This window comes from Planococcus citri, chromosome 5, assembly GCF_950023065.1.
Source record: "Planococcus citri chromosome 5, ihPlaCitr1.1, whole genome shotgun sequence".
NCBI lineage: Eukaryota > Metazoa > Arthropoda > Insecta > Hemiptera > Pseudococcidae > Planococcus > Planococcus citri.
In genome coordinates, this window is record NC_088681.1 from 38000705 (window position 1) to 38021106 (window position 20402).

General features: G+C 33.2%; 1 protein-coding gene across 1 annotated transcript in view; it reads right to left on the reverse strand.

Annotated features, from left to right (window-relative positions):
- Positions 1-6344: 6344 nt before the first annotated feature.
- LOC135846624 (kinesin-like protein CG14535) overlaps positions 6345-20402 on the reverse strand; it is a 221207-nt gene continuing 207149 nt past the window's right edge. The window contains exons 9-20 of the mRNA XM_065365825.1: positions 16222-16428; positions 15976-16114; positions 12250-12412; positions 11144-12008; positions 10923-11062; positions 10698-10824; positions 10479-10601; positions 9503-9726; positions 9208-9344; positions 7095-7280; positions 6857-6969; positions 6345-6702 (exon numbers count right to left, since the gene is read on the reverse strand). Coding sequence (XP_065221897.1) covers positions 6635-6702; positions 6857-6969; positions 7095-7280; positions 9208-9344; positions 9503-9726; positions 10479-10601; positions 10698-10824; positions 10923-11062; positions 11144-12008; positions 12250-12412; positions 15976-16114; positions 16222-16428 — 2492 coding nt within the window. The 3' untranslated portion in view covers positions 6345-6634. The remainder of the gene's footprint in view (positions 6703-6856; positions 6970-7094; positions 7281-9207; positions 9345-9502; positions 9727-10478; positions 10602-10697; positions 10825-10922; positions 11063-11143; positions 12009-12249; positions 12413-15975; positions 16115-16221; positions 16429-20402) is intronic.

The following is a 20402-nucleotide window of genomic DNA, read 5'->3' on the forward strand; positions in this document are numbered from 1 at the left end:
CGTAGATATAATGGATGGAGATTATAGAATTTTTTGTACCGTCGTGGTGTGAGAGAGTATTGTACCACCATATGAGCATTTAGTCGCCTTTTTAAATGATATACATGTTTCAAGGAGTAAAATTTGTCAGTTATAAATCGACTCTTATTAGCAGATAAAGTAATGAATATATTTCGCCCCTCGATGAAGGTGCCTCGCTTCACATTCTACGGCTCCATTCGAGCTTTCACGTCCTGTATATCTATGGTTAATGGAATGAATAATTTAGATCTGAAGGGCTGCACTTATCACCTTCATCACTTTCGACTCGCGCAGAGAATGCTACTATCGTTTCGTTTCAAGCAGGGTGTTTCTTAAGATATTATTGAAACATTTCGTCGGATTAAATCATTAATTGCGGTTTGCTTTTTACTTTCATTTTTCATCTTGCAACTCGTAGGTACCTACACTACACTTGAAAATATCCTACGTAGTACGTAATGTATCAAAAATTGCATCGTTGTTCGGGTGTAAATAACAAACGACTCGTGAGTTCGTATATCGTGTGTTATCAAAGCTCTTAATGATATGGATGAAAAATTGGTCGTGTTATCGAATTGTAGGAATATTTCATCGCAGAAACCTACATGCTTCGAAATTGAACATACGATCGCATCAATTTACTCGTTATACACTTCACCCTAATATTTTGCAAAAGGGTAATACCAACTCGTATCTAACTTGAAGCTTAAATGTTACCTTTATTCGACATTTACCGAGAAAACACCCCCATTTTACGTGATAATAACTGCCATTTCAAATCAAAGACTCGCGTACAAGCAAGATATCTCAGAGTTTTCTCACTTTCCACGATATAGACTTCAGTTTTTCTTTTTTCTCTATTTGATTTGCTGAGAAGATGTTTGAAAATTCCCTCCAATGAGCTTTTCAGTGTCTAGCACCTCGTTATGTCAAAATATCACAAAAAACATGTTGAAAATGTGTCAAAGTCATTTGAGCAAAATCAAATATCCGATTTCATTTTTAATTCGAGTTTGTAATAGTCGGGGAGCCCACTCAAGGAATAAGGATAAATTGCACGCCCCCCCGTCGATCCTCCGGGACAACTTTTTTCTTAAAGAGGGAGTCCTAAGGAACATTTCTAGCCCTTGTACTCAAAAAAAAAGTGGCCCTACATACAAAATGGCGGCCATTTTGATTGACAAGTCAGCCGAAATCGCAGATTTTGCGTTCCAACATAAGACTTGCACAAAAATTTTCAAACTATACAAAAGTAGATCGAAAGATCAAGCAAAAATTTATCACCTGTCAAAAGCTAAAGTGCGTTTTTCGATTTTTGGCGAATTTTTGAAAATCAAATTTAGGCCAAAAATGAGGGGAAAAATCAAAATTTCACCAAATTGACCAAGAAAGCTGACATTTGGGATACACCCTATTTTCGACATGCCAAATCGATTGGAAACTGTTTCAAACCGCTTTTAGCAGTTCTGGAGCCTCCAGCAGATTTTTGAAACTCGAAATTCCCACAAAATTTCACCAAAATGGAGTTGGAAAGCTGAAATTTAATTTATTCTGCAAACTAATTTCAATACGCTACAAAGTCAACTACAGGAGGATTTCAAGTCGTTTTGGAGCATCTAGCGATTTTTTGAAAATTACTGGAGCCTCCAGTAGATTTTTGAAACTTTAAATTTCCTAAAAATTTCATCAAACGGAGATGGAAAGTCAAAATGTATTCTGCAAACTAATTTTAATACGCTACGAAGTCGTCTGCTGGTGGACTTCAAGTCGTTTTAGAGCCTCCAGCCACTTTTTGAGAGGTCGTGTGGTGTTTTTTGGAAAATTGATATTTCCAAGAAGTAGCTGGAAGCTTCAAAACCATTTTAAACCATTTGAAACCACCATGTAGGCGACTTCATATCGTATTGAAATAAGTTTGCGAAGTAAATTTGAGCTTGCCAACTCCATTTGGTAAAATGTTGCGGTAATTTCAAGTTTCAAAAATGTACTGAAGGCTCCAATAATTTTCAAGAGGTCGCTGGAGGCTCCAAAATGATTTGAACCCACCTGAAGTCGTCTTCAGAGGGTGTTTAAATTGGACTGTAGAGTAAATTTCAGCTTTCCATCTCCATTTGATGAAATTTTGTGAAAATTTAAAGTTTTAAAAATCTGATGGAGGCTCCAGTAATTTTCAAAAAGTCGCTGGGGGCTCCAAAACGACTTGAAATTCCCCTGCAGTTGACTTCGTAGGGTATTGAAATTAGTTTGCAGAATAAATTAAATTTCAGCTTTCCAACTCCATTTTGATGAAATTTTGTGGGAATTTCGAGTTTCAAAAATCTGATGGAGGCTCCATGAACTGCTCAAAACGCTTTGAAACAGTTTCCAATCGATTTGGCATGTCGAAAATAGGGCGTATCCCAAATTTCAGCTTTCTTGGTCAATTTGGTAAAATTTTGATTTTTTCCCTCATTTTTAACCTAAATTTGATTTTTAAAAATTCGCCAAAAATCGAAAAACGCACTTTAGCCCTTGAAATTATGACAGGTGATAAATTTTTGCTTGATCTTTCAATCTACTTTTGTGCAAGTCCTATGTTGGAACGCAAAATCTGCGATTTCGGCTGACCAGTCAATCAAAATAGCCGCCATTTTGTACGTAGGGCCACTATTTTTTTTTAGTACAAGGGCTAGAAATGTTCCTTGGGACTTCCCCTTTAAGAAAAAAACTGTCCCGGAGGATTGACGGGTGGGGGGGCGCAATTTATCTTCAAGTGGGCTCCCCGACTATAAGTAATTTTGTATGAATACAAATACGACATCAACGACATGTTAATAGAATTGCATAACCAGTTTGCCGTAAATACTGCAAGATTCACAAATCCGCGTGAATTTGAACCAAAAATGAAGTCAGGTCTTCTGATTCTACTTAATATTTTTTCACAAGTTCCTTATTTTGATGGTCTGGTAAAATAACCTCAATTTCCACTCTAATCCCAAAGGGCAGGGAAGGGGAGGGTCTCAAAATTTTCTCACGTTTATGATGTCTTACGAAACTGTCAAACTTGAAAGGTTCATCTCACGTCCGTTTGTGAGGCTTTAAAAATACAAGATAGAAGATTCAAGTGAATGTTATATTTTTCGTACAACAAACTAAGGGCTCTCAGTTTTTGTTTCTGAAAATGTTTTATCCTTCAAAAATACTGTATTCAAGAATTGGTATCAAAGTCGAACCTCGAAAGTGATACCTAGACGTTTGATCAGTTCTGGAAGTGGGCCTCTTGATTTTCGAGTGGATAGCTGACTTTTTTTGATGAGTTGTACCAGAATCGATAGTTGAAAGATGGTTTCCTTGTCAGAAATGTATAATTTTCATAATTTCAAGAGCTCCCAGAAGAAAATCGAGAGTGAAAAATTATTGTTGGTGACATTTTCTCATTTCTGATTTTAAAAAAAGATTTACTAGGTAAGTACCTATATTAGAATAATTCTCATTGGAAACATATTTTTAAATTTTTCAACGCGATAAAACGTGATTTGAAATTGGTAAAAATATATGTGTACGAAGAAATTTCGTGAATATGGAGCAAAAAGTTAAGTTTAAATTGATTTAAATTTAAAATCAAAAAAAAAATTCTTTCAAAATTTTGTAAAAAAAATTGAAAAAAAAACTCATCCGAATAAGTAAATTGAATTTATTAATAATAATACTGAAACAACTTCAACGCAGGTACTTGAATAAGCAAACTCCAAACACACATATTTCCATACTCAGTAAACTCGCAAAAAGCATCGCATTTTCCAACCCAGAGCTCGGCTGCCTTCGGTAAATATTTTTCTAAAACGACGAAATATAAATTGGCATGCAAAAAATAGTACCTTATAAATTTTACTCGCCTCGCGTTCTACAGGGCACCATGTATCTTTCGAATATTCCAATTCGAGTCGCACGATATAAAGAACATATAGCAATTTCCTAAATCATGCAAACAAAAAAATAAAAAAATAAAATCGCCCTTCGATGCAAAAAAAAAAAAAATGGAGGCTTTTACGGTAGCAAAACGTGACCTCAAATACCGAAACAATGAAAAAGAAGTAAAAAGCTTTCAATGCAGTAAATTTTCATAGCAAAATATTCGGTAGCTTCGAATAAAAAACGAAGAAAAAAGAGCAGGGTAGAATAACAAGAGGGGCGTATAGAAAAAAAGGGTGTAAGAAAATTGAACATTAATAAAAAAAAAAAAGAGAACCGCTTCAAAAAATAATCTGACAAAACGAAATGGAACAAAGAGGAAAACGACATTAATTTAAAAACAGATTTAGTTTTCAAAAAGAAAAGAAAGTTGCCAAGATAATTTAGACATTAAAATTCGTCTTTTTTTACGATGGATTTCTGGTATATATTTCCCATTTTACTGCCTCTTTATATGGAGGACAATGTTTTCTATATCGTTGATACTTATGTTGCTCTTTTTTTTCCCTCACTCTTTTTCTTTTTTACTTCTCTAGCGCGATTTTCCAAACAAGAAAGAACGTTTTCTCCATTTATACAAATATATGCGTAGGTAGGTACGTTTTGCATAGAAAGTAATATCGGTTCTCTTATTTTTTTTGGCTTTGGCTTCGGTATGTCTTTACCTGCGTGCGAAATAAACGCCATTTCATGCTAATCGAGTTTCTTTACATTTTTTCTGCTATATATCGTTAAACGAATTGAATGGGGGTTAGAGGATCAAGCCTACAGAAGCTGATATTGTTGTGTATCACGATGAATAGAGAATATAAGGTACTTGCCGAATAAAAATGAATCGGTATTCTTCGAGTTCCATTTTATTTTAACGTACCTATCTATTTTGTTTAATGGATAATTCGAGTATATAAAAATCTCAAGTTTTTAATATTCGAATATTTGCGAACTAAATATCTACGTACTTACCTATAAGACGAGCAACAAGTTTCGATGATGCTTTTAAACATAGATACTTATAGTAAACTTTAATGAAAGAAATACCCTTCTTGTATAAGAAGGGGACCTCTTTATAAGGTTATTTTTCATCATTACTGCCAAAACAATGATATTGGCAATTGATCGGTTATGGCTGAAATGAACGGACGTGGTAAGTGAACCGTGTAAGTTTTAGCCCAAGAGTTTCGTAATATTCGCAAAATTTTGATATTGTTTACCGTGCAAACGATAAAACTTGGTTTCATTTTAACTTTTGCGGTGGAAAAGTGGATTCGCAAAAGTCTAATATCATTTCTTCTCTTTTTACTCGTATAGTTATTATGGCTTTTTCGTCGTCGTCGAAGTAAATTTCGATTTTTTCAAAACGTTTTTCTATCACATTTATTATTTTTATTATTATTAAAAAAAAAAAAAAAAAAAAAAAAAAATAGAAAAAAAAACGCCGAAAAATTCTAATAAGGTATCTCGAAGTTGGCTTTTTATGTATTTAATAATTTATTGCTCGATGTGAAGGTGAGCAGGTGTTGTTATTTTACCTAGTTTATTGATAATATAAATGAATAGGCACCTATTGGGAATCTGTTCTTATTTTCCAGGTAGATCAGGTGTCATACTCTCTTTTTTGAGTAAAATTCTTTTATTTATTGAAAAAAATAAATTCTGTAAATAAATGATAATATTAGCAACAAGATTAAAATTGGCAGTGGCTGTTTTTTTCAAAAAAAATATTTAGAGCTTATAAAATTAATAAATTTTTTACAGACTTCGACTAGTTAGAGATCGCTGAATAAACAGTACCTACTTCGTTTTTTTTTTTTTTTTTTTTTTTTTTACAGATTCCTCAAATAGGTATTTTAATCATTTTCGAACAATTATTTACAGCCAAAAAAAAGTAACCGAGCTTTTATCTCCAGCATCGTACAAATTAAGCTATCCTCGTAAGTAACTTTCACCAATCCCGAGCCATTTAAAATTATCTCTTTACACCTGTAAAAATTGGCTCTCGCTTTGGGACACAAGTCGACTTCTCCAAACCACCAACATACTTGTAAACGTGTGCCAGTGAAACACGCCAGATAATTAGGTATCATTATGAGAGGAGTATAGGACGACTTGCGGAAACGTTCCAATTGCAACAATGGTGTTGTTGCTCGTTTCGCTAATTTATTTCGAATAAAACCAACAATAAAGGGGGAAAAAAAGACGAATGCGGGCGGTCGTAACTATTTGCGGCATCTTGTACGTAAAAACTCTCTTGGGGAAACATCCGCCGCAGCGATTTACCTTTTGTCTTCCGCAAAGGAAACCGTGTGCTTTTCAAGTTGCAAAAACACGCCATTCAAGCAAATCGTACAACCTAAGACAAAATAACCGGCGGAAAAATTGGAAAAAAATTTATTCCTAGAAATAAAAATAAGTTAACAAGCGCATAAAAAAATCAAAATGTAATATAACAAAAATATATACCAAAATATATAAATAAGAAAGAGAGGGAAAAAATTAAGAAAAATATTCCATACAAATTGTATTATAATAGCAAAAACTTTCGATGACGAATACATAAGTACATAGTAGTATGTATTTGTAAATTCACGCCATGACACAAAAGCGTGGTAATTTTAGCGACTGGAACTGGATTTGATTCGGGATTGTGTAAACTTTTCCGAGATTATTTTTTATTCTTCAATTCCACTCGGTACGTTTGTAATTTTTTAACGTTCGCTTTGGAAAACTGACCTAGAATAACGAAAATCATACATTAGGTGAACTCAACGTATAAAATGTTCGACGACGATTTTTTTTCCTTTTGGAAAAAAGTCGTCGTTCAGACCGGAAATTCAATATTCGAGTTGAATTCGTAAACTGGAATTATTTATAAGACTGGGTTTACCTTTATGAGAAAATAAATCGTTCTTTTTTATCCCATTACAGAATCTTTGGTCTACGGTGCCATTGGTAAATTCTGAACTATCACAGTGTTTCGTGAAAAGTCTGTTTTCTAATCTGTAATTAGGAAAATACCGCGATAGAAGGGTAAGTACGAGTATATTAAATCACACTGCGGTTAAAATGCTGACAAAATGAAGCAACCAACGTAAGTATAAGATACGCAAGGTATGATTAATTACCCCTCTCGACTGAGCGTTAATAATTTCGAGGTTAAAGGAAGTGGCACAGCTGATTCGTCCTCTTCTTCCGAATCATTTTCGGCGGTGGTTTTACCATTTCCGTTGGTTAATTTCGAGTTTCCTTCCATTTCTTGTAAATTTGGGTTAGAAGCGCCGTCCGGATGCCTTAAATTCATTATGTTTTTCCTGAAAGGAAAAAACGTGAGCTGATGTAAAAATGCAAGAGTAAAAATTGGTAGCACGTAATGTTGCTTGAATAGGTAGGTATCTTTTTTTTTTTTTTTTTTTTTTTTTTGAAAAATAATAATAGATACCTAATAACAACAATAGAAAATCAGCCTAAAATCTGAAATTTTGTAAAACTTTTGAAATAAATTTGTGAACTTTTTGCAGTCAAAAACTTTTTGAGCTTTATAAATGTTTTATAGTGGTAAAAAATCCTCCAAATTGAAAAAAAACCTCAAGATTACTCACCAATAATTTCAGAACTTTCAACAGGTGAAAAAAAATTAAATTTCGTGGAATCTAATAAAATTTAAATTTGAATAAAATAATTGTAAAAAATAAAATCCAAAAATGAAAATAAAAATTGTATAATTTTAAGAAATTAATTAATAATCTCCCACGTTGAAATTATTGCATCTGATCGAGTCTAAAAGCCGAACAGATTGATCTAAATCAGGTTTATAAAGATCGGACCGTATCCAATTTGGTCTTTCTTATCGGATCTGATCCTGTTTGAATAGATCTAATCCGATCAAAACTCTAATCTGATCAGATCTGATTAGATTTCCAAATTGCATCTAGGGAATGTCCAAATTTAATTCGACTAAATTAGAATCGTTCTCCATTGAGCATTCCAAATCTAAAATAGAAATACTTTTTTCCATCGAAATAGAATTGTGAGATATTTAAAAATTAAAAATAAGTTTTTCTCAATTTTAAACATTTTTCAAAATTATGATATTTAAAAAAATTGTGAATACCTATTTTAAAAATTGTCAACTTGGAATTTGAAAAATGGTCAATTCTTAGCAATCTACTCAGAAGTTGATGAATTTGAAGATTGAACAATTTTTCCAAAAAACCTTGAAAAGTAAAAAAATGTAATTTTTTTTGAATTCTTGACTTTAAAAAAAAGCGAATTAAAATCGTCAACTTGGAACATGAAAAAACTTGCTAAAAAATTGATAATTTTGAAATTGAAAATTATAAAAATATTGATTTAAAATAGACTTTTGTAATCTTTTGAAAGCAAAAAAATTGCAAGTATTGAAATATTGTAAACTTGAAATCTGAAAACAATACACCATTTTTCTACTTGAAAAATTGTAAGCTTTTCAAATGAAAAATTCTTAACTTGAACATTGAAATTGAAACAGATATTTTAAAATTGTAAAATAAAAAAGTGTGAATTTTTGAAAATTTTACACCGAAACTTGAAAGAAATTTAATGAAAATTTTTAAAATTGTAAAGTTGTAGCTCGACAGTGTCTTTTACAATAATTGAAAAAATCTCTGTCAAAAAAAAAAATTATTGCTAGCTTTTGAACTCTCAATTTTTGTTATAAAAAAAAATACTCAATTAAAAAAATGTGAAGTTTTGATTTAAAATTAAAATAAATCGTGCATTTAAAAAATGTGGAATCGAAATTCGGGAATTTTTTTTTTAAATTTATGAAAAATGGATCAATGAGCATTGTAAGTTTTTCAACAGTAAAAAATCTTAAACTTTGCGATCTCTCACAAGTCATAATCTAAAAAATTACGTATTTGGAAAAAAAACCTGAAAACTACATCTTGAGTAAGTAACAAAAAGCAACGTTCCAAAGCAAAAACGAAACAAAATAGAAGCATCAAACAATACGTTCCAAACTCGTAGATCCACAAAAAAAATCTTTCGTCAAATCAAAAAGTTAACTGAACTAAACTGATATCTACTTATTTCACCTCATCACAAAATTAAAAACTCATCAATTGTAATTACATATTAATTATTTTGAATAATAATTCTAAAAAATCGTTCCTTCACTTGATTATACAGGTCTCTAGGTATACAAAGCTATATCTATCTACATAAAAATTATACATGCAGATTACGTTTTCTACTTACATATGCCTATATGATTGCAACTTTCCTAAACTCAAATCGTCCTGATGAGACCAATAAGTATTCCGCTGAGAATCATATTGTATTGATGTCAAGCTAACTTTGCAATTCTCGCACAATCTATCGTTTCCGGTAACGTTCTGTAATAAATAACACACAAAATCTTTCTCAATATTGTACCACATTACAGCAGTAGGTAGGTAGGTAGGTACCTACACCCACATAAATTCGATCGTACTTCTCAATTTTATTTTATTTTTAGTACACGAACACGACGAAAAATTATTTACGAACTTACAGCGAGATAGGCAGGTTCGCTGGCTATACTGCTGTTCTCAAAATCGTTAGTATTACGTAAATTATTCTCAGCTGGATTGCACAGTTCGGAAAATATCAACGATTGGCAGCGTGAAACAGCACGCAGCGTATCGGTACCGTTTAAATGCTTCGAAAAGCACGAATTCATATTGAACTTGTTCTCGTGATGCGATTCGTCGAGTCGAGATAGAGCTGATTTGGTTTCTGTTGAGAGAAAAAAAACACATCGAACGAGGTTAATTCGAAGTTGGAGTTTTTTTCAAGAAATAGGTATAGGCGAAGTACAAAATGAGATTTCTTTTTTAAATTGATCGAGATAAAATATAATACCGAATAGGTTCATTTTTATAAAAAGATCGAAAACTCATTTCACTATTTTCAAAAATTCATCCAAAAGAAACGAATGAAATTTTTAATAAGAATCTCATCACTTCATAATGTTGATTGCATTTTGAAAAAAAAATACATTTTTTCATCCCCCTTTGAATAAACTTATTAATTATTATCAACACAATTACACCCACCGGACCCACCCATTTAATTTATTCAAACTAAAATATCGGAGCCTGCTTCTGCTTTCAACGTCAATTAAACACCGTTCGTTAATTACGACCGGTGATATTTTCGCGAAGAATAAAATAATATCTACGAATACCATTAAGCACTTATTATCATTTCAAAACGAATAGAATTTTTCAGCCGGTCATTAATTGAAGTTTACGCCAAGGACCAATTAAACGGACGCCGACTTATAACCTTCGACTTGGAAAACGCAATTATAAATTTTAAATTGAGGAAAAATGCCAAACTGCAAACGTAATTGGTAAAAAATAACGAATATGATTGACATTCGAGCATCGTCGTTATTTGTTGGTAAAATGTACAACGTTATATTAAGGCGATTTGAAGAAATAAAAAATAAAAATACAAAGGAGGAAAAAATGACGAACGTTTACCTTTTTCATTAAATTTGATGTTATCTCGAATCGACGAGTATTTTTGTTGAACGGAATTATGATTGAGATACCAGCGAGATCTTGGGAATATTCTGTCTAAATCGTTAGCAACTGACATGGAATCTGGAAAAATAGGTCAATTTTGGAAAATCTTGCACCAAAAAAAAAAAAAAAAAAAAAAAAAATAGGTAGGTAGAGGTACCTATTAGATTTACGTACCAGTAAATGTTGAAACGACGGTCATGTTCTCTTGACTGAGAACCCTTAATGGATGCTCTTCTTGATCAACTTCGGGTAATGGATTTTCAAGACTTCCCATACAAAGAGCAATATCTTCTTCGGTAACCTGAATTTTCATTTTGACCAAAAATATTAGTGATTAATTACGAGTACAAATTCCACGATGCCAAACTGAAAAATAAATAAAATATAAACAAAATTCACCTGTAAACAGGAGTCTTGCATTGGAACTGGTTCCTCTGGTTCTTCCACTTCGATAATTTCGATTTCAATATCCTCGTCTTCTTGATCATTTTCGTCACATCTGGTCTCAATTCTTTGATGATTTTCTATCAAATACGCCCCTAAAATCAGAAAAATCCCCACAAATCAACACCTCTTCCCTTTTTTAATTATAAAAATACCACTTAAAAAACAAATCTTACTCTTGCAATAGGTTTCTTCGCTAATATGACCATTGATAATGGGCTCTTCGCTATCATCTTCTTCTTGTCCACTGCCTTGCCCTCGACAATCCATATCGACGGCCTCTTCAGCATTATCACAGGTTTTGAAAACGGTCAGACTTTTATACTGCGGTATATTTTGTTGTTCGGTTTCACCCGAGGGGCATTTCATACTTCGATATTGCATTTGATAGGATTGATTTTCGACCCATTTTCGAATCATGTTCTTCTTATGGCTATCCATGAAACCGTACGCTGGTTCGGTGACTGGTTTCTTCATCGGTCCATCGACCCAGGTTTCTTTCTTACTCCACGACGAGGATTTCTGGCCTTCTTTTTTCATCATGTGTACATTTCTCGCTTCGGCTATTTTAGACTTGGAGATACGAGGACCATCGATCCACCTTTCTTCGCTCAGTTTGACCGGTTCGCAGGATGTCTTCGGGGTCCGAACTGGAGACGAATGGGCGCTATGGAAACCCGCCTTAAGGTGGTGTTTTCGCGATGCTAAGTTCAAAGCCGTCTTAGTGGTTTCGGTTTTGGCGAGTTTTTGAGGAGACGCTGGAACTGATTTTGAAATTTGAGGTATTTTCGAACTCGATCGTAGAAATTCACCGGATTCGGCGGATTCGCGAAGCACTTTACTGATCAAGCCACGGTTATCGGCTGAGTTGAGGTTTGGAATGTGTACCGGAGGGTGTTCGCCATCGGTTTCGTCGCTGGGGCCGACGTAGATGACCGTGTCAGCTGATTGCTCGCTGCTGGATGGATCGAAATCCGAGCTGCTGGTTAGACGTCCGTTTTCGTCGACTGTTGTGTTGATGCCGTTCGAAACACCGATAAACTACAACATTACACGAGTACATACGTCTACATGAGTGTACATTATAATTTACATTCGACCGTTTAGCTTGGAAACGTGGTCATTATCTACGTACGTAATACGAATCTCTATGTATAGGTAAGGTACCTAGGACACTATACTAACTGAATACCGAATCGAGGCAACGTACAGGTACCAATACGTCGATTAATTGATATTCGATTTAGACTATAAGGTAGGTATGTACTGTGTGTTTAATAACCTTTATTTTACGTCTTCTTATCCTGTGTATGCGCGATGCCATCTGTACCGTGGCCAATGTTTCGTGGTAATGTTGCACCGACGGCGAAACATGAGCTATCATCGCCGCATGGCATGTTAACGAGCTCAGACATTCTTTCAACACTTGCGTGATCTTGTGATCTCTGCGGAAGTGAATTTATAAACGAACATTAATTCGCTATCAATTGAATAAACCTCGACGGTACCTTCCGGAATTTAGGACTGTCGGAGTAGGCATCGTTGTATATACAGGGTGTTCTGTACGAGGAGTCGAATAATCCTCCTGGTAGGGGAGCAGCCTGTATGACACGAGTGTGAATTGGTTTGCTGGTTTCAGAAATTGAAGGGATGGGATGATGACGCATTGGTGTTAATTTTTCAATGTCATTGCCACCGAGATCCAATGTGGATCCGGGCCAAAAAACAAGGACCTCCAGAAAATTTTTCACATCCCCTCCTTCCTCTAATGTAAGTATGTTTTTTTTTTCAAAAATTGAGGTGGAAAATGAGTTACTCACAAAACTGAATTTTCCCGCAAATTTTTCGCTATAAAAAAGTCTCTTCCTCCCAAAAAATTGATCAGTTTGTTTTCAAAAAAAAAAAAATTAGCTATCGGGGAAATTTTTTGTAAAAAAAGGCCTTTCGAGAAGAAATTTTCTCAAATGAGTTAGGTACTTACGTCGAAAATGAAAACATTTTCGAAAGTTGAAGCAAAATTTCATAGTTTTTGTTCCATAAAGTTTCCATTTTCCCTTCAAAAATGATGAATGCATACTCTCTTTTAAAAATTAAGTCTACAAACTTTTATAAAAAACACAGGCTCTCTGGAAAACGCTGACCCGGGGCAAAATGCCCCAGCACTAAGAAATTTCATGCACCAAAATTTCATTTTCATAAAACAAATTTTAGGTATTAAAAAACAAAAACAGAATTTTTGTCAAAAAAAAATTTTTGAGGGTGAACATTGAACAAAGAGTTCTACGAAAAAATGCATATTATAGAAATGAAATGGGAAAATGGGAAAGTTCCTATTGGTAGGTTCAAGTGATTTTTCAACTTAGGAATCATAGTTTTTGAGATTTTTCATAGCTCACTTCACATTTCAATATTCCAATTTCACTTATAATGTTTTATCACCACACAAAATGAACTTCCTATTTCCAAACAAAGGAGTTTTTTGAAATGGTACCTACTATCCGATTAGGACAAAACCAAACTAGATTGAAAGAGCATGTTCCATAACCCCATTACCCAAATTTCAGCTCCTGAAGTTCATCTTTGGATTATTGACGATTTTTAAAAATTTTCAAAAATTCAACTTGGTAAAAAATTTTACTTTCGAACTAGGATCCCTGGAGTTCCGCGGTAACCACCAAAGAAAATCTAGAGAGTGCCCAATAATGAGCGCTGATTAAAGTTATAGGTCATAAAATTCATTTTTGGCCTTTCCAGAGTGATTAAAAGTTTCTGGAGAAAACTGAAAAATCTGCTAGAAGCTTCAAAAAGGTCAAACTAAGATTGTTTTTGAGTAGAGTAATCGGGTGGACAAACCAGACAATATCTTGCCAAAAAAAACAGCTCATTATGTGACTTCTTTGAAAATTTGATTTTTTTCACTTTTTCTAGAATTTACAAATTTGGTCTAAAATTCACTTTTGAACTGGTAACCCTGGAATTTTGCAGTAATCACCTAAAACACTTTAGAGGGTGACTAATAAGCACTGACCAAAGTTATGGGACCTAAAGATTATTTTTGACCTTTCTAGAGTGATTTGAAGTTTCTAGAGAAAATTTTAAAAAATCGCCGGAGGCTCCAGAATGTCCTAAAACTAGTATAGTTGTTGATGTGTGGGAGATGATCAATTGACGGAATTATTCACATTAGTTCATTTTGCCCAAAAAACATTATATTTTATGAAAACGTTTAAAAATCGCCCATGACAGTTTTTTTTTTAATTTTTAAACATTTTCAAAAATTTTTTTTAAATTCAAAATTGGACTTCAAGGTTTGAAATTTTGATTACGGGGGTTTTAGGACATGCCTTTTCGATGTAGCTTGGTTTTGTTCAAATCGGAGAGTGTCAGTTCAAAAGAACCCTCGTAAGAAAAAATTGAACTTTTCCCCCAGAGTTTCATTTCTATTCATTTTTTTGAAGGTCCTGTTGGTTTTGAAAATTGATTTTTTTGTTCCAATGTTTTCGTTATATTTTACAAAAAAAAAAAAAAAAAAAAAAAATGAAAACATATAAGTAAACAAACTTTATTTTAAAAAAAATCATAGCATCAATTTCATTTAAGATTGAGCAGAGACTGAGAGTCGTGCGAAAAAAATGAATAGAAATGAAAATTGTACAGCATAAAGTACTCTATCAAAAAAAGTTTATACCTGGGAAACTTATCAATTTTTTGAGATATTTTGTAATTCAAATTTCAACTCAAATTTCCATCTTTTATCAGTGCAAAAAATAAACTTCAAAAGAATAAACAATTGAACTTCAGGTACCAAATTTGTTAGACTTTACAATTCAATTTCTAGTTATTCGTTTTCTCTTCAGGGTGTTTCATTTGCTTAAGAAATCACTTGAATTTCCACCAAAAAAAAAAAGAATAAATTGTAGACCGTAAATTTTCTATTAAAAAGGTTCAATTAATTTTTTCTCCCAAGAAGCCTATAGTTTTTGAGATATTCGCTTAAGAAGATGGAAAGTTGACGTTCGAAATTGAAATAAAAAATATCTCAAGATTCACAGAACTGATTGGAAATTTAACTCTCCCCATCTACCTTTTTCCTACTCATTTTTATTGTAGAATAGGATATATATATATAGGTATTAGTATCCAGACTTGTCAACTAATGAATGGGTTAATTTTACTATGCAAGTGGACTGACCAACTTCTCAACTATAGTTGACAAGTCATGGGTTAATTTTACTATACAAGTCAACTATGAGTTTTCAGAAACTTCCACCAGAGGGCGCATGGCTTAGAAATCAAGGCGCGAGGACGAACGCAGGGTCTATAGTCAATTTGTAGTGAGTAGAATGTGATGTGCTGGTGGAGATGTATGTAAATACATCGAACCTGAGTGTGCACAACAACAAATTTGACTCTAAATTTTTCAGTATTTTATTGGTCTATGGAAAAATTGAAAACGTCAAAAATTTTTATGCTGTTCAAGCTTTCTTGTGGTGTCTTAACTTTCTTAAAATTCAAATTACTTTGACTCCATTTTCAAAATTTTTCTCCAAAATTTAGCCTAAAAATCTGACTACTTTTTTCAACACATAGATTTTTTCAATATTAGATTGAATCTGCAAATAAAATGTTGATAAGTGATTTAGAACAGAAATTATGCCAATTTTAAAATTTTGTTCACTTTTCAGTGTATATGCCAAGCATAGTTGACATGTCTGGTCGCAAGCAAATATATATGTATGTACTTGATTGGCTCAGAAAATCGATTCTTCTGTTCGAAAATTGAGGGAAAATGCAAAAAATCAATTTAAAAAATCGGTCTCGGGGAAAAACCTTTCGTAGTGGAATTTTTTCAGATCTACACGCCCCTTCAATTTCTAGAATCGGTAAGCCCATTAACAATTGTGTACGGTGGGTTGCTGTACTGCCAGGCAAATCATTCGACCCTTGGAACGGAACACCTGGTATGAATAGAATTAAGAATGATATAGAAAGACAGGCATATGCGTACCTGCTTGGTAGATGCTTTTGGCCGTTGAAAATTGCCAACAATACGTTCCCCAGATTTGACACAGACAACGAACCGGTCGATTTGGAGCGATCGTTACCGGCCAAGTCGATCAAATAAAGTCGACTTCGACCACCGGCCACTAAATACATATAAGAAATTTCGCATCAAAATTTTAAATTCGTCCACACCTCTTAAAGCTATGTACTTATGAATGTCTGAGTTTAAAGAGGATAACACCCCACTCACCTGTGCCTTTATTAGCAACATTGTATTGGTAAACATGCAACGTGAATAGAAAATGCGATTCTTCGCTGGTTGATCGTTCGTTTTGAGCAGCGTCCAAATAGAAGGCTGCTTTTTCTGGTAACGGTGCCCTGAGTTCGCTTCTATTTTGTAAATTTGATCCCAGAACTGGATCATCTTTGAGGTACACTCCGGGCGATTGTTCGTTATCTGAAATGAGAAAAACGTAGGAACTTAGGCATGGATAATAATCACAGACTATATTTCAAGGGAAATATGAAGGGTGCCTGCTCACAAGAGCTAAAATTATTGGTTTGAATGAGTAAGAAACAGATCAGTAAAGAAAGAATTATTATTTGGGGGGGGGGAATGATGTTCAAAAAACTATATCGTAATTTACTGACATATTCGAAAGAGAAAAAACTAATCCGGACCCATATTTCCTGAAAATATCTCTTAACTTTCAGTGTCAAACTATTCGCATTATTCGCTTATAAGACGCTCCATTCGCTTCATTTAAACATCCTTTCAATTGCGCAAATGTTACGAAACTCTTTAAAAGCTTCCACACCAACTCGAACAAAGTTCTAATAAAATTCCAAACTTCCATATAAATTCACACTTCAAGAAAATTTAAGATCACTAAATGCTTTCACAACATGGAAATGGAAAATCTTCGTAAAACACGAATAATAATAATATACGATAAAAAAATTCTCATCAAAATTGTGCTTTTGAGGTATAGGGTGTGATACCTCCCTGTGATTTGCATCTTAAAAACGAACAGATTATATTTCAAAATACATGGTCTCGGTTCAACTTTCACCCTCCTATATCTATTCTATGATCCTCCAGAACGTATAGGAGTGGTGAGATTTACAAGTTTTAAATTCCTAATATTTCCCTTATTTTTTTTTTTTTACTTCCACAAATGCCTATTTACGGTTAATATTTTTCTTTTCAACGACCTTATACGACTTGTTTCAGTCTCGTGTGCAAAAGAAAATGCTGCTACGTGATAAATATGTATGCTTACTCATATTAAAATCCCCATGCATACGTATAGCATTATTCATTCGAGCATTCGTTATAGTTGATGTTGCATTAGTCGTACCTACGTACGCTTGTCTATAACATATGCGAACAGTGTAGCGAATTTCGATTCTCGTTTCTTAATGAATTTTCAACCTTCGATAGTACAGCTCTTCGTCCCCCCATCCTGCCCCCTCGTCTACCCAACTACCGATCACGCGACAAGTATGCTACGTGTTTTAACGACGAATCCTCTGTGTGCTGTGCTCTTCTTCCTGGATATATATGTAGAGAGGAGCTTGAGTTCGCCCTCGTACTATACCTACACTTGTACAGCACTACAGCAGGTAGGTAAAGGTATAGAGTGCTGTGTGTATTTAAGCTCATCAGCATTAGCAGCTTTAATAATGTTTCCGGTGTGCGTTCTGATTAACGTAACTAAGTAATTAAAAAGCTTTCCAGACGTCGACGTTTATTTCCTAATTGAAAGCTACTACTTTATTATAACTTTTTCGCATTACTTATGTTTACGTTACGGTATTTAACGCACGGATTGCGGAATTCTGTTCTCGTAATTATACGCGAATCGACGACTTGTAAAGCATCATTATCGGAAGAGGATGAAGATGAAAGAGAGTGAGGCCTAATTTTGAGAGAGTGTGTATAGAATTGCTACTAGAGCTCGTAACTATAGAGATTTTGAAAAAAAAGTCATCTATGAGACATACATATTCTCAGTTGGTTCGACTGTATGAGGTTAAACATAACATTTCTTATCCTTTCAATAATTTTGCTTTTTGATAAGTTTTTCAAAATTATTACCTATCTATGTATATTTTATCAAAATTCATCATTTTTCGAGCACAAAAGATTTTTCAAATTGAATAGTTTTCCAGTACTTACCTAATAAAAAAAATTTTTAAGTAAGTAGATATTCAAGCACCAGAATAATTTTTGAACTGGACAGAGAAAAAGCCAAAGACATTTCAGGAGCCGAATTCCATTTTTTGATTATTGACAAATTTTTGAAAATTTATAGGATCTTTGTGGGAGAATAAAAATTTGACCAAACTGAAGTGGAAAGCTTCAATTAGATTTGTACTTCACCTTCAACTTCTTGAAATCGATTGCTGATAGTTCCAAGCAATTCTGGAGCTAGTGGAGCTTTCAGTAGGTTTTCGTATGTGCTTGTATAAGTTTTGACAAAATCGCCATAGAAAGGTGCAAAATGAAATTTAGCACGATTTTTGAGATATTTTCGATTGATTCAAGTAGAAGTTTTCAGAATTCATTTATAATGGATCAAACCAAACATTTTCTTCAGAAATTTATTCAATCCAAAAATTCGCTGGAAACATCTAAATGCCCCGACAGGCTCAAAACCACCACAAATCAACTTGAAAAGCTGAAATAGGGTATACTAATGCACACCAAATTTCAGCTTCCTATTTCGATTTCATCAAATTTTCATTTTACAATAAGTAGGAAATAAGCCTCTGAATTTTCAAAAAATTCTTAAAAATTTTAAAATTAAATTCAGTGCTTAAAATTTTACCTAGGAACGGAGGTATTTTGTAATGATTTTTTCATGTTTCTTTTTTCAGTTCATAAAACTTTTCTGCTGTTGGAAGTCCCTTTCTGTTTATTAATTTACGTGGGTAGTTCGATCCAGCAAGAAATGGTCGGATCTGATCAGATCCACACATTTCTTGGATCCAATATAGCCTGATCACTTGATCAGATTTGCACAGATCTGGTCAAATGTGGCCAAGTCAAAGTTTCAATCGTATTACACTTGTTCCGACCTGATCAAATTCATTAGAGGAGAATTGATTGTATCAGACCTGATCAGGTCCAATATTGGAGACCTGATTCGATCTGACCAAATCTGATCAGATTTAATCATCTCCCCTTGAGATAATACGCATCAGTTCTGATAATTTTTTGTACAAGTTTTGCGAACCCTTTAGCAACTTTTAGAGAGTGTCAACTTTTTTCATTCATTACCTGGTAATTTTTTCCAGATTTCAGATACTGAATTTTTATTGATTTTTGCAAAATTTCGTTCCGTTTTGATAACATTTACCTAATCATTTTTTTTTTGTAATTTTCAATACCCAACATGTAGGTACTTATTTTCAATAATACTCAGACGATTCAGCACTCAAAAATTTTGCTCGATATTTCATCAATTTAACATTTTAAATATTTTCATGACAATTTGATATTTGAAGCAGTTTCTACAACATTTCGTTCAACTATAGGTAATAATATTTCATCAATACTTATTTGATAAATTTTTCAAACCTGAGTTCAATTTGAAATTTCTGTAACATTTTGTTCAATTTTATTTTTTTTGTTGCAAATTTCTAAACATTTTTTGATAGATACTTATTTTAGAAAATTAAATTTTTCTAGAATTTTACAATATTTTGTAAATTTTTACATAGTGATTTTCAATTACTCTTTTTATGACATTTTAACAAGTTTTTACGACAATTTGAACAATTTTTGCTAATTTTTTCTCAATTTGGCTGACAATTTTATTTTACAACTGAAATTTGATACAATGTAAAATTGTAAAATTGAAATAAAAACTCATCGAAATTGAAAATGATGAATTCGAATATAAAATTATAAGATCCACAAAAAGTTCATCATGCGGAAAAATTGATTTAATTTGAAAATAAAATTCAACAAAAATTTGTTCGTTAGATAAAAATTCGAAAAGATTTGAAATCAGGAATAGAAACCAATGAAAAATGCACCAGATTATGAATTTGATTTAATATAATATGTAGGTATCTATTAATTTTTTTTTTTTTTTTGGGTGTTTGTAATTACTTGATTATTACACCCGTCGTATGAGATTTAAATCGAGTTGGTAAGGTCAAGTTTTTTAATTAGGTCTAAGAATTTTTTAATTTCGGAAGGGTCGTCTGGTATGAATAGGGATCTTTCATCTATTTGTAGGGACAGTCTGTGTTGATGTAAGGAGGGACATTGAAATAGTAAGTGTTGGACAGATATAAGTTCTGAGAGGCAGAATTGACATGTGGGTTTTGGGGCCTTTTCATAGAGGTGATTATGTGTGATTTTTGTGTGGCCAATTCTCAGTCTGGTTATAATGATTTCTTCAAGTCTGTTTAAGT